This window comes from Rhinoraja longicauda, chromosome 17 (genome assembly GCF_053455715.1).
Source record: "Rhinoraja longicauda isolate Sanriku21f chromosome 17, sRhiLon1.1, whole genome shotgun sequence".
Classification (NCBI taxonomy): domain Eukaryota; kingdom Metazoa; phylum Chordata; class Chondrichthyes; order Rajiformes; family Arhynchobatidae; genus Rhinoraja; species Rhinoraja longicauda.
In genome coordinates this window covers 46,993,923-47,008,271 of record NC_135969.1, presented here as the reverse complement: position 1 = coordinate 47,008,271, position 14,349 = coordinate 46,993,923, and the positions used below count along the sequence as shown (strand labels likewise).

Sequence of the window (14,349 nt, the reverse complement as noted above, 5' to 3'; positions counted from 1 at the left end):
CTGGAGGATTACTAAGAACGTAGTTGTAAGGGAAGCTCGGTCTTTTTTCCTACCCTAGACATATGGGGGTAGGTTTTTGGCCGAGTGACCCAGGATGTTAGCATGATTGGAAGAAGAACACTGACAAACTGCACATTCTTTATAAAATAAGTTGGGGGGCTAATGGTTGAGAATGGATTTATGATTTGAGTTAACAACATGTGCGTGTTTGGTTTTCTTTTTCTGTGAGACCATGTAGGTCTCAAAGGGGGGAATATGGGAGATTAATACGATATTATTTTATGCATGATATTATTTTATACATTAGACATTGTTACGGTATTATTTTATACATTGTTGTTTAAGGTTTGTAACTACTTAGGCATTAGGTGCCCTTTCTGTAACTAATTAAGGCGCTCTAGACATTCCTTACCCTTGACACGTCTCTGTAACATAACACTCCTTTGCTTTAGCTTGTACCTTTGCTTTAGCCTTGATGATAAGGGTAGCAGAATCCGAAGGGATGCGGACATTCATCAATGAGTAGGATTTAATGGTGGCAAGAGAAGAGATAAGGAAAAACATAGGCCTTGGGGTGATGGATGGATGTGAGGGATGGACTAGCAGGAAATAAGGGAGGCGAAATATGAAGGGATGTGAGCATTGAGATAAAGATATATTACTAAATGGGATTTAATGGTGGCGGGACAAACAGGTACTACAAAGCAATGGGTATGAGGTAATGCAAAGGAGATAAGGTTTAGAATAATCCTATAAAAATAGGCTGCCCGGTGTACTAAGTGGGCAGTCAGATGGTTGACATCCTGATTGTTCCAGCCGTTGTTTGCAAATAAAGGCTTTTAACTTCTTGAAGAATTCTCCGTGTCATCTGCTTCATTTTGAACACCGGCAACCACGACAACATCAGGCATAAGTGACCATGATGCTGTTATTGTCCAAGCCAAAGCAGACCACTGAGAAGGAAGATTTTCCTCTACAAAAAGGCAGAATTTTCTTCTATGGATTAACTCATATCAGAATTTAATGAGAAATTAACAGAAGATTATGTAGCAGCAACAGACATAAACACGCTGTGGTTAGATTTTAAACAAGTTCTTGTTGGGGCCATGGACTGTTTTAATCCATCAAAAATGTGTTCCACCAAGGCAGCTCTTATTTTGTAGATGTGTCCCTGGTCCTATTATGCAGAACAGACTCTCATGCTATTTATGGAAATTGGAAACTAAAATTACAACATCTAAGAAAATAAAAAGTGAAAAATAGTAAGGTTCAGCTTTCATTATCTCCATGCTGAAAATTAAATTGGATTTCTAGTCGTATGGAAAAAAACATACAATTGCATATAAAAAGTCAAGCACAAAATATGTTTTATTTATTTCCTTAAACAGTTACAATCTGTGATTTGAGTGTCACTGACCACGTCAGTAAAACAAAGAAAAGCTATTTAACAAGCAAAGCAATCCAGTTGTTCTTAGTGCAAGCATTAGATGTCTGATTGTTATATTTTCCATTTTTGCTCATGAAACATACGGACACAAATAAACAAATAAACGCAAGATACAAATAATAGAGAACAGAAATCTCTTACTACAGGAAATATTTTGCCAAGGCAGAAAACTCTGCACAATGTTCTACAAAATTACAATTCTAACCGAATTGATGAAATATTAAAGGGTATAAACAAAAATAATTTAGATCGCAAGACTTAGAAGTACAGTTACAATACAGTTCTTCACAGATTGGCAGCACAAGTAATCTCTGCCTTTCAGCATGTAGTATAAAATATTGCTGGAAAGAAATCCGAGCAGTAAACCTTCAAAACCAAATTTGTAAAGTCTTACATCTGCCTTCCTTACCTCTCGCTTGCCTGTTTTCCCCATCGTGCTCCACGTGGTAGTTTATCTATTCACGTCTGCCATGAGGATTAACAAGACCACAGTACGATTTGTTCCCTTTGCCAAAAATACTTTATCCTTAAAGAAAATAAACCTATATGCTGGGTAAGGTACAATTTTGCTGAAGAAACCCATTTCTGTGCCATCTCTTAAGTAGATTACTCCCAGTCTAATCTGTTCATGGTTAGTATCGATAAATCAAAACTGTTTGCATCTTTGAAAAGCAAAAGATAACATGGAAGACAAGACAGTTTGTTGTGTCACATTAATACTGTTGGTGAATCCACAATTCAAACTCAGTTCAGTGCTTCTCTAAAACAATACCACAATATGAGTGAACAGACGTGCAGATATTTAAACATCGCTTGAAGATAAGGTTTTGATTTTTATTCTAAATAAATTTAGAATCAAAATGATTTAGATATCCTACTAGCAGTAGATTGAATAGCAGCTAAATCATTTTGTATGCATGTGATAATAAGCCCCTGGAAAAGGGAGACAACTCTAGCAGCATTTAGTTACTTTTATGTGGTAAAGACAGTAAAGCAACACATAAATACTCATTGATCATGTGCAGATAGCTGTTACCCAATAGACATCTTGTAAACCATCTAGCCTTTCATAAATAAACTAAAACATGCCCAACAGACCACAGTAGAAACTTAAAAAACCCTTCCAAACATTTCTTCCCAGTGAACACTGAAAAGCATAATTCAAGGCACTGAACTCCTGCAGGGTTATTAAATACATCTCAAGATCCATTCAAGTAATGCAACTTAACAAGTTTAGTGTTAAATATATAAAGCAAAATATAAAGTGTCTGAATTGCAAGACAAATGCAACTATGACCCAAGAACTATCAAGCTTTCAGCAACTTTGTGAAAATATTTCACAGTGATAGCTCAATGCAGTATATGGCTATGTGCACCAGCAAGCCCAGTCTGGCTGCCAATAATATTCAGCTTCCATCTTATCTTTGATTTTGTCTGTACAAAGAAAGCAGTTAAATCAAACCATTCCCAAAAATTATTTTCCCCCTGCCCTCATTATTTCAGATTCTTCATCGCAAAGCTAAGTAGTCCTCATGTTGGGCCCAGATGGGTTTATAATGGGTTTCTGGAGTGGTACTGGAAACATCTGTAGGCCCCCTTTGCTGAGAGATGAAAATGAAGATATCCCTTGAGTATTTAACAGTCCAGGCTGTGATGCTGAACTTGAGAGACCTTGCCAGTGAACACCATATAGTGGTGTTGGGATGACTCCACCATACTGACATAGAGGCAGCACATAAGCAGGCAATGGACCAGGGATAGGAGCAGCTGACATTCCTGCTGGTATTGTTGATTTCCCTGGTGCTAAAGCAGTTGCTGCTGGACATGTCATCGGAGCAGAACATTTTCTCATCTTCCCCGCTGCAACTATTCCCTAAAACAAGATCAAAATGTTACAAATGTATTTGATAGACTGGCATAGAACATAAACAGCACAACCCTTCGACCCACTAAGTCTGTGCCAAACATGTTGCTACGACCAAGTTTTATTTACCTGCACATGATCCATATCCCTCCATTCCCTGTGTATTCCATCCAAAAATCTCTTAAATGTCACTATTTTATCTGCCTTCACCACCACCCCCAGCAGTGTTCCAGGCACCCACCAACCTTTATAAAAAAACTTGCCCCACACATCTCCTTTAACATTTGCCCCTCATGCACTAAATCAATGCCCTCTAGTATTTGGTAATAAACTAGAGTGCATAGTATTAAACATGGAGAAAATATTCTCACTGTACCCTTTCTATGCCTCTCCTAATTTCATATACTTTATCAGGTCTCCCTCACCCTACAGCATTCCAGAGAAAACAATCCAAGTCTATCTATCCTCTCCCTGTAGCTAATTATCCCCTAATCCACACATAATTCTGGAAAATGTCCTGTGCACCCTATCCAAAGCCTCCACTTTAATGAACGCCTTCCTGTAAATGGGGCGACCAAACTCCAAATACAGCCTGACCAAAGTCCTATAAAGCTGCATCCTGACACTTGATGCCTCAACCAGTGAAGGCAAGCATACCTGAACCCTCTTGATCACTCTACTTGTGTTGCCACTTTCAGGGAATTATGGACGTAAATCCCAAGATCTCTCTGTACATCAATGCTGTTAAGGGTCTTGTCATTAATAGTGCATTTTCCTCTTACATTTAACCTTCCAAAATGCAACACCTCACACTTGCCAGGATTAAACTCCATCTGCCACTTCAGAGACTAATCTCCATCCTGCTGTATACAATGACAGTCTTCCTCACAGTCTGCAACCCCAGCAATCCAGGTGTCATCTGTAAACTTACTAACCAATTTGTCTATGTTTACATCAAAGTCATTTTAAAATATTTTAAACAGCAGAGGTCCCTGCACAGATCCCTGCGTAACTACACTGGTCAAGGATCTCCAGCCTGGATATTGTCCTTCCACCACAACCCTCTAACAGTAAGACAGTTCTGAATCCATACAACCAAGTCACTGTTAATTCTGTGCATCTTAATCTTCTGGATCAGCCTACCACTAGCAACTTTATGAAATGCTATAATGATGATATAATTCCAGTACATTTAGAACAAAAAGTACATGCATAAAACATAGTTCAGATACACATAATTTAGCAAATACAAAGTAAAATAAGGATTGGTTAATATCCCTGAGATACACCACAATAAAGCTTCAAGTCTACTGCTAAATGTATTATTCTGAGATACAAGATTTTTAGTTATCATCAAAAGTGCATTAATATTTTAGGTCATAAGATCATGTGACAGGAGCAGAATTAGGCCATTCAGCCCATCAAGTTTACTCCGCCATTCTATCATGACTGATCTATCTCTCCCTCCTATCCCTAGTCCGCTGTCTTTTCCTCATAACCCTTGACACCAATTTTAACTGTTTTCTAATTATGTAAGAATCAATTAAAAGCACAACCGGAAAGATCAGGTATTACTTGATCTGGGAGTTGCCCAAATGTAGTTTGAGCAACTGAATTACATATGGTGTCGTAAATCTAATAGCATAATCAAGTACAAATTAGTCAATGAAACTGTTTAATAGATTTTCCCCATGAATGATTAGTTTATTGTCACATGTACTGTGGTACAGTGAAAAGCTTTTTTTATTTAAAGACAACATGAAGAAGTCCATTACATTTATATTAAATCATCTTTACCTTGGTGTTTCATGCCTAAAATTTGAGTCAAACATTCATTATAATCTCAGAACATGAAACAAAGATGCAAACCTCTTTATACTCACATCAGGTTGGGAGAGTTTCTGCCTGTCAACCACATCGAATCTATGCTGGTTCTGTTTTAATTGATTTAAGGAAGGCTTGAATTGTGCCGCTCCCACTGTTTCTTTGGTCCAGTCATCTACAAGTTTGTGCAGGTCATCTGTAAAAGTTCCCTTCTTGTTGTTACTGTTGTTGGTTTGAGTGTGTTGTTGAGGCGATTGCTCTTGCTGAGGCTGGGACTGGTGTTGGTTCAAGACCCGCTGCACTGAATGACTTGTATTACTGCTACTTGAAGACCCTGGGGGTTGAAAAAAAATGCATTGATTGCATTCCAATTTGCTTATCTTTTGTAAACGCAAGTGCATATATTTAGTCGGTAAAACGAACTGAAGAAATCAATGTTAGAGGGCAATGTCGGTACAAATTAAATCACATATCCCTATTGCATACACATCAGCAGAAGCACATGCAATTGTTTCAAGGCAAAGCAAACAATTCACCAGTGATGCGTAAATCAGCCTTAAAATTTAAAACACGCTCCACAGTAAATCAATAACTAATTTCTAACATATGTAATGAAGCTGAAGCTATGTATAGAGAAGTACAGAACAAAAACTGGATAGTTACTACTGCGATCTTTGCCTAGACAGAGCCGTTTCAGGGTAGACCCTACAAAGTAAAATGATACAAGAAAGACAGTTAGGCTTTAAACTATTGGAGTCAATGGAAAAGGTCAGATGATGCAGTATAAAGTCATTAAATTGATTAATAAAAAAGTGGTCAAAATGTTGCATTAACAGGCTAATTTTGCTGCTCAATTTAAAAAATAACAAAATTCACTGTGCAGCCACACCAGCAAAGTTTTCATCCATGACCTCTGGAGGTTGCACATAGTGATGGTTTCTCTTTCCACGTTAAAGTTTATATAATTTGTTGCATATTGAAATGTTTCTTCATTTTTTCCCCCAATAATAAAAATGTTACTAGTTTTCCAGAAAGTAAAAGATTGTAAAAGTTTTCAAATGAAAGTGAAAATGCAAATTTTCTAACATTGAATTGTACAAAACTACAACCTCAAAAATTGATCAGTCTGGCATATAATTTAAATTAAATCAAAATAATTATTTTTTTTTAAAAAAAATCAGATTAAAATTATTTTCCCAACAGACTGGAAAATAATCCCAAATGAATTAGTTGGTTAGTGAATAAATAAAATGCCACAAACTTTATTGGCTAATTTAGGTTGCCAGAATTAAGGATGATTTAAATGGTCTGACTGCACATAAATGTAACATTTATTCTTATAAAGATATATTGTACTGCAGGTCTGTGGCCATTCTCTATCAATGGGCAGGTCACTACTCTAAGCTTACAAACCTTAAAAATCAAGTTACATTTCCATTAATAATACACACGAAGAAAAGTCCTGGGAAAAACATGCTTACTAGGGTAGACTCATTTCTTGCACATGCCAAAAATGTCCCTCTTCTCCTCAAATGGTTCCATGCAGCAAATTATGCTGCCATAAAATGTCACAAATTTTAAACCATTAAAAAAATCAATTTTGTACAATAACTTAATCTACAAATAAATAATATGATGATGCATAACTGATGAATGCGAGATGAAGTGTCTGCAAAGTCAAATTAGGATGGTTGAGGTGGGGAAACAATTTCCAATTCCAGCCTAAAACAACCCAATATATATTTGCACCGCCTGGATTACAAAGAGTTAGGCCCCTCCCTTATAATGAAACAAAAGGATTTTGCAATCATAACGTTAAAATTATCTGGTTTTAACATCACTAGGGGTAACCAACTTCTGGACATTTACAGATGAGATCCTGAGTTTATTAGTGTTTTAGTGGCTCATCCACAGTCTGGATGTGTGGATGCTTTTTCCACAGCAACAGATGAGAATTAAAAAGATGCACGGATTAGTTGCAGCACAATACTGCAGTTTTGTTATATATTATGATTTTTTTAAAGGGGCTACTAAAGCAGATATTTTGACAAACTTTTCCCAAAAGATACTATTTTACATTTATGTAGAAATGTAGAAACAAACAACTGCAAATACTCCTTTATGCCAAAGATAGACACCCAAGTGCTGAAGTAATTCATTAGGTCAGGCAGCATCTCCGGAGAAAAAGGATGGGTGACGTTTCGGGTAGGAACCATGGTCAGGTCGGATCTGGACCTGAAACGTTACCCATCCTTTTTCTCCAGAAATGCTGCCTGACCCGCTGAGTTACTCCAGCACTCCGTGAAACGTCACCTATCCATGTTCTCTCCAGATGCTGCCTGACCCGCCGAGTTACTCCAGCACTCTGTGTTCAATTTTACATTCATTCTATTCCTTCAACATACAATTTTTTAGTCTTCCATGCAATTGCCTGTTCAGGCAACTCGACGGCCACATTGCTGGTTGCCAGACACTTCACTGAATAAATGCCTCACAGCACGTGGGCACAGATAATGCTATATCTTTGCCACTGATCAGAAAATCCTGAGCATTAGATAATAGTTTCACCTTAAACCCTACACTCAACTTGGAAGAAAATGCATTAGCAGTTTTTGTGAGTCATAACATATTGTTAATATATAGAGAACTTTATATCTGGTTCTGCATCATCTGGTCTAGTTGTGCTCAATCCTAACCGCATACACTGAGATACAGGGTAGTCACAGCCAGCAATAGACAAAAGAAAAAAAACAATATTTTGAAGTTAGGTATGTTTGACACCATGCACGCTCAGGTATATCTATCGTCTGTGGAATTTACAGCACAGAAACAAGACTTTTGACCCGACAGCTTTGCAACTTTCCAATCAATTTGGTGCCTTCTTCCTCACATTTATTTTTCCTGTAAATGCATTTTATCTAATAACCATTATTATTCATAAAGCAGTACTGCACAGCCCTTCGGCCCACAATGTCTGTGTACTGTGTACTGTGTACTGTGTAAAGCAGTACTGCACAGCCCTTCGGCCCACAATGTCTGTGCCAAAATGATGCCAAGATAAATTAATCTTTTCTGCCTGCACATGATCCATTCCCAACATATCCATGTGCCTATTAACAGCCTCTTAATTGCCACTATCGTATCTGCCTCCATCACCATCCTTGCCCGCACACCTCCATTAAACTTTGCCCTCTCACCTTAAAGCTGTGCGCTCTAGTCTTTTCATACTCCCATAACTAATCCATTCAAAGTAATGTGTAAGAACCAGGAGTAAGGTGAATACTATGCAAACACAAATAACAACATTCCAGCAATGAAGTGTCAAATGTGTAATGAATGGAGAACAGCTCACTTTGGTGCGAGGTCATGCATTATTGTGATTCATATAAAAGACCAGAAGAATTCTGACAAAAACAAAAGGCAGCAGTCAGGGTATTGAGTATAGAAGTTGGGATGTTATGTTACAGTTGTACAAGACATTAGTGAGGCCACATTTGAAGTATTGTGTCTGTTTCGGTCACCCTCCTCTTGGGAAGATGTTGTTAAGATGTTGGAAAGAGTGTAGAGAAGATTTACGAGGATGTTGCCAGGCCTGAGCTGCTGGGAGAGGTTGGTCAGGTTAGGACTTTATTCCTTGGAGTGCAGGAGAATGAAGGGTGATCATATAGAGGGTATAAGACCATGAGGAGAATAATAGAGGAGAGTAGAAGCACACAGTCTTTTATTCAGAGTGATATGGGCCAAACGTGGGCAGGTGGGCAACTTGTGTAGATGGGGCAGCTTGGTTGGCATGGGCAAGTTGTGCCAAAGGGTCTGTTTCCGTGATGTACGATTCTCTATTCAAAAGACATTCTAACATTCCAAAATTACTGAAACATCCGAGGGTACTGCATTCAAGGATGTTTCTCAATTGTTCCAATATCTAATCATGGAACCTGCATATATCAACTCTAATCACTGCCTAGTTTGAAACAACAATATTCTAAACCCAAATTCAAATTGAAACAAAGCATACAGGTATTTAGGAGAGGCAACTGCTAATTAAAAATTATGGATAACACTGGAAATTCAACAGCAAAAAGCAAATAAATTAATCACAGTACCTTCTGTTCTTTTTTAAATCTTTACATATTAAATTGAGAAGTTATCGCTACAGGATAATCTAATATGTCAATCGAAAAATACATGGTATTCACAAGAATGTATAAGCTGGTAAGCAATTGGCCTCACCAAACAAAGTAATACACAGAGACATGGATAATTGTTCTACAATATAAGAAAAATCTACAACATTTGCAAGTTCTGCAGGCTATTGTTGAGCACCACAATTCTTTGGTTGTATCTGCAGTTGAGATCAGCACATTTGGCAGCACCTTTAAGCATTGATTCTGTTGATAATGTATTGAAAATCAGAATGCACGAAACAAGAACATTTGTTCCTGAGCCATACCATGTGACGTTCACGAAAGGCTGAAGTAGAATAATTGGCAAGGCTTTAAAGAATCTCCTCATTTAATCATTTCGGTAGGGCAATATTTCAGATTAACACACAGGAATCTGAGGCAATGAAGCACAGAACCCTGCCTTTTTTACTATTACACAAACTGCAATTTAAATTTACAGGAAGACTGACTGCATTTTAAGATAATGACCATTCACATGTAATAAAGGGAAACATTCAAAATATGAAGCGCAAATTTATCAATTTAAAATATGAAAGATATAGTGTTCCGTTAAAATAAACATCACATGCAGAATTGCTCTCAGGGAGGGACAAGAGGATGGTTGTGATGGGATCCCCAGAAGGATGAGGAAGGCCAATGTTGAGGCCCCAGAGAAGGGGGGCATAAATTGGGGGTAGGGGTGGTTGGGGTGTCTTCAGAGGAGTGGGGGGACAGGTGTGGACCCCAGAAGGTGGGTGGGAGGGAGAAGAGCTCCATGAGGACACCAAAGAGGGTTGTGGGGTGGGGACTCCAGAGAGGGGGAAGTGGGCGGCGGGAACCATCAGAGGGGGGAAGAAGAGACGTGATAAGAAAGCATTATTTGATATATTTAGAAGGAACGGTATCTCCTGGAAATTAACTTAGCATTATTTCTTTCAAAATTCATGAAGAATCCAAAACATTTTCCAGAAGTTATTAACGCAGAAAAATAAACACTAATGGAAGCACTTTTTTGCTGATCATCGGTATGTGAATTTTGAACTACTTACTAAAAAAGAGGGCGCCTGTCAGCATTTAAAATATAATCAACCACCATTGTCATCTTTTTTCTCAGATCCCTTTAAAAAAAAAACTTTGATCTCTTCAGCTCTTTGTAACATAGTGCCTGTTTAATTTCTAACCTTGCTCAAAACTGATCACAGCTTATTTACCAGAAACATCACGTTTTTCTCTGTGCAATGATTCTTCCTCACCTGCTGAGATTTCTGACATCTGCAGCATATTTTGCTTTCTGATTCGGCACAATCAATGTTAACATACAATCATACAGTGTGGAAACAGGCCTTTAGGCCCAACTTGCCCACACCGACCAATATTTCCCATCTACACCAGTCCCACCTGCATGCATTTGTCTCATATCCCTCTAAACCTTCCTATCCATGTACCTGTCTAAATGTTTCTTAAACGTTGTGATAGTACCTGCCTCAACTACCTCCTCCAGCAACTCATCCCATACACCCACCACACTCAGGTTCCTATTAAATCTCCCCCCCTCACCTTAAACCTATGTCCACTGGTTCTCGATTCCCCAGCTCTGTGGAAGACTCTGTGAGTCTACCCGATCTATTCCTCTCATGATTTTGTATACCACTGTAAGATCACCCTTCTTGCGGTCCAAGGAATAGAGTCCAAGCGTGCTTAGCATCTCCCTGTAGCTCAGGCCCTTTATTCCTGGCAATGTCTTCGTAAATCTTCTCTGGACACTTTCCAGCCTGACAGTATCTTTCCCATAACATTGTGCCCAGAAGTGAACAATCTTTCTACTAAAACTCTTGTTTGTTTGTTTGTTCCTGAAGCACAGCCAAATCGGTACACGATTGCGCGACAATTTTAGGCCCACCTTAGTCACCGTCGTCCCTTTGGTGCTAATGGAAGAAGTTTAATTGAAATTGGTGTTATATTTTTTAAGTTATTCACATTTAAAAGTTTAAATCTATCGCCTAGGATGGGAGGGGGAGGGAGGTTGAGGGGGATGGAGTGGGGGGGGAGTGAAAGGGGGAGGGGTGGAGGGAGGGGGAGGGGAGAGAGGGAGGAGGGGAGGGGGAGGAAGGAGGGGAGGGAGGGGAGGGGGGAAGGGTGGAAGGAAGGGGAGGAGGAGGGGTAGGGGGTAGAGGGGAGGGGAGGAGGGGGGAGTAGGGGGAGGGAGGGAGGAGGGGGTGGGAGGAGGGGGAGGGAGGAGGGGGAGGATGGAGCAGGGGGAGGGGAGGTGCTGCACCAATGCATGAGAGGTTTGGGCCCAACGAGTCCACTTAGTCTAGTATACTCTAAATGCAGCCTCACCAATATATAACTGCAACTTGACCTTCCAACTTCTATACTCAATACCCTACTGATGAAGGCCAATGTGCCATGAGACTTTTTGACCACCTTATCTACTTGTGATACCACTTTGTCCCTGCTATGTACTATGTACCTGCACTCCTAGATCCCTCTGCTCTGCAACATTCCCCAGAGCCCTGCCATTCACTGTGTAGCCCCTGCCCATGTTAGTCTTCCCAAAATGCAACACCTCACATTTCTCTGTATTAAATTACATGGTTAATGTGAATGCATGACCTTAATGCCTTTACATTCAATTCACATGCAATTGTTCTAATGCACAGCTCAAATTGATCTTACTCTTTTTTTCAAACAAGTGACCACCATTAGAATTATGGTTCCTTGTATTTTCTGTTTTTCCAGTGACTATTGTAGCAGTTAATATGACTTGGTACCAGGAATTTTATTTTCACTTCAGGAACTTCACATCCAGGTCCTTAATTAGAGTGGAGCTGGGTGGAGTTGGGCGTAGGACAGGGGTAGGGATGTGAAGTACTTCAATTTCAGTTCACATCATGATGAAAATTTCTGTTGAGGACAGAAAACAAGGGAACTATCTCCTGCAATAAAAATAGTGAGATCTTGTGTATTCAGAGAAAGATCTATTCTGGTCTCATCTGACTATTATGAATAAATGAAATGTAAAATATAATATAGTTATGGATAAATAGAATTCAGCTACATTACCAAACATTTTGTTATTAGACCAGCTCCAAAGTTTGAAACCCACTTTGATCAAAAAACCATATATACATGTTTAAAACCTTATATACATATTTAAAACTATATATATACATGTTTAAAAACCATACTGTGCTTCACACGCAGATTGACAGAATGAATTAAAAACGACTTACCTGAACCAGTAATTAAATTTCCAATAGCTGTCCCAGGAAATAATTAGGTGAGGGCTATTATGCTCACACCTGGAGTGCTTTATGTCTAACAATACAAATTTTCCAACACCCCCTCCTTCACTTGATAGTCAGGAAACATCGCACATGATACACAAACAAATAGAAAACTATGCAACATTATTTGTAAAATGATGTACTGGAAACATTAAACAGGTCAGTCAGCATCAGTGGAAAGGTAAATGGATTGAAAGGTTCTAACATATGTAACATTTAACACTACCAGCCTCTCGCTGGGTGCTGTCTGAGCAGAATGTTCCCAACATTCCAGATTTCTTGCATAAATTCAGATGCAGCATGGAACTTTGACCCAATGAGTCCACACTGACCATGAATAATCCATCTACATTAATCTTACATTCATCCAATTTTTATTCTCCCCAGTGTCAGCAATTAGACAATAGACAATAGGTGCAGGAGGAGGCCATTTGGCCCTTCGAGCCAGCACCGCCATTCAATGTGATCATGGCTGATCATTCTCAATCAGTACCCCGTTCCTGCCTTTTCCCCATACCCCCTGACTCCGCTACCCTTAAGAGCTCTATCTAGCTCTCTCTTGAATGCATTCAGAAAATTGGCCTCCACTGGAATTACCCCCACTTCTACCGATAGTATTTGACATCGGAATCCAGATGTTCATCTTCACTTGCGAGGAAGTGTTGCAGATACTAACCTGTAGTCCATTCATGTTCCTTCACTAGCTCATTTTTTAAGCTAAAAATCTTGGAGCATTTATTCAAAAAATAATACAGTATTGTAGAATAAATCAACTCATATTCTAAAAAAGAATGGCATATGAATAAGAGTATTTATTGCCACCATCGCAGCATTTCAGTAGCATGTTAGAATTGCAAAAAAATTGTTTTAAATATGGGATTTCTTGAGAAAGATTTAATCTGAATGCACTGATGATCAAAAATAATATTCAATAAAAATCTGCAACAAAAATCATAATTCAAACCACATACCATTCAAAGCATTTACTATATACAAGAGATTAACTAGCAAGAAATGTGATTTTCAGTCTAAATTAAAGATGTCAAAGTTTTAACTGGCCATTTCTTTTTTAAAACAAAAACGTAAAAAATATTTTTCAATTTACATAATTTCAATGGCCTTCAGGACCTGACAGGACAATATACCTTTATACATTAAACCAATACACAAATACAGTTTTAAAAAGAAAGCAGGAAAGATTTATTCTATTTAAGAAAACTTAATAAACAGATTCACAAATGGGTTATAAAACTATGTGCTCAGAGTGCTACTTAAATCTATCATAATTGGAAAAATATTACCAATTGTTTTCAGTAAATTGTGGAAATAACGTATTAGATGAATGCAGGAATATTGCTTGATAAAAAAGATACTGCTACTTTATTTTAACAAATTAAAACATGATCATTCCGTATATACTTCATTTGAATAATAATTGATAACTGTTCAAGACAGATTAATTAGATCAGGTTTCAAACTCTTAAATTATTGGCAAATTCAGGAAAAGGTGCTTAACTCCTGTGGAGTGTTGAGCAGCAGCTTCTGTGATACCCCTTTTTATGTAGTTGGTGACGTTATAAACTTTTACTTGTCAATTTCAAAGCAAAGTTAAGTGGTTGCCCAAGTATAAGCAACAGGGTAAAATAGGGTAACATCAAATTTGCTATGAAGTAACCGCTCATCTGTGAATAATATTTCAGGTGACTTTACAGACTTTGCTCCTTGCCCAGTAAATTGTTTTTCAGGTCAACCGGCTGGATG

At 38.4% G+C, this 14,349-nt stretch overlaps 1 protein-coding gene across 7 annotated transcripts in view; it reads right to left on the bottom strand.

Moving 5' to 3' along the window:
• Nucleotides 1–1,361: 1,361 nt before the first annotated feature.
• Nucleotides 1,362–14,349, bottom strand: part of wnk2 (WNK lysine deficient protein kinase 2) — a 138,158-nt gene continuing 125,170 nt past the window's right edge. For 6 of the 7 annotated variants that reach the window (XM_078414662.1, XM_078414667.1, XM_078414664.1 and 3 more), the window contains 3 exons: nucleotides 5,799–5,840; nucleotides 5,195–5,469; nucleotides 1,362–3,320 (listed from right to left, as the gene is read on the bottom strand). In XM_078414662.1, coding sequence (XP_078270788.1) covers nucleotides 2,967–3,320; nucleotides 5,195–5,469; nucleotides 5,799–5,840 — 671 coding nt within the window. In that variant the 3' untranslated portion in view covers nucleotides 1,362–2,966. The remainder of the gene's footprint in view (nucleotides 3,321–5,194; nucleotides 5,470–5,798; nucleotides 5,841–14,349) is intronic. The other variant, XM_078414668.1, reaches the window with a different exon arrangement.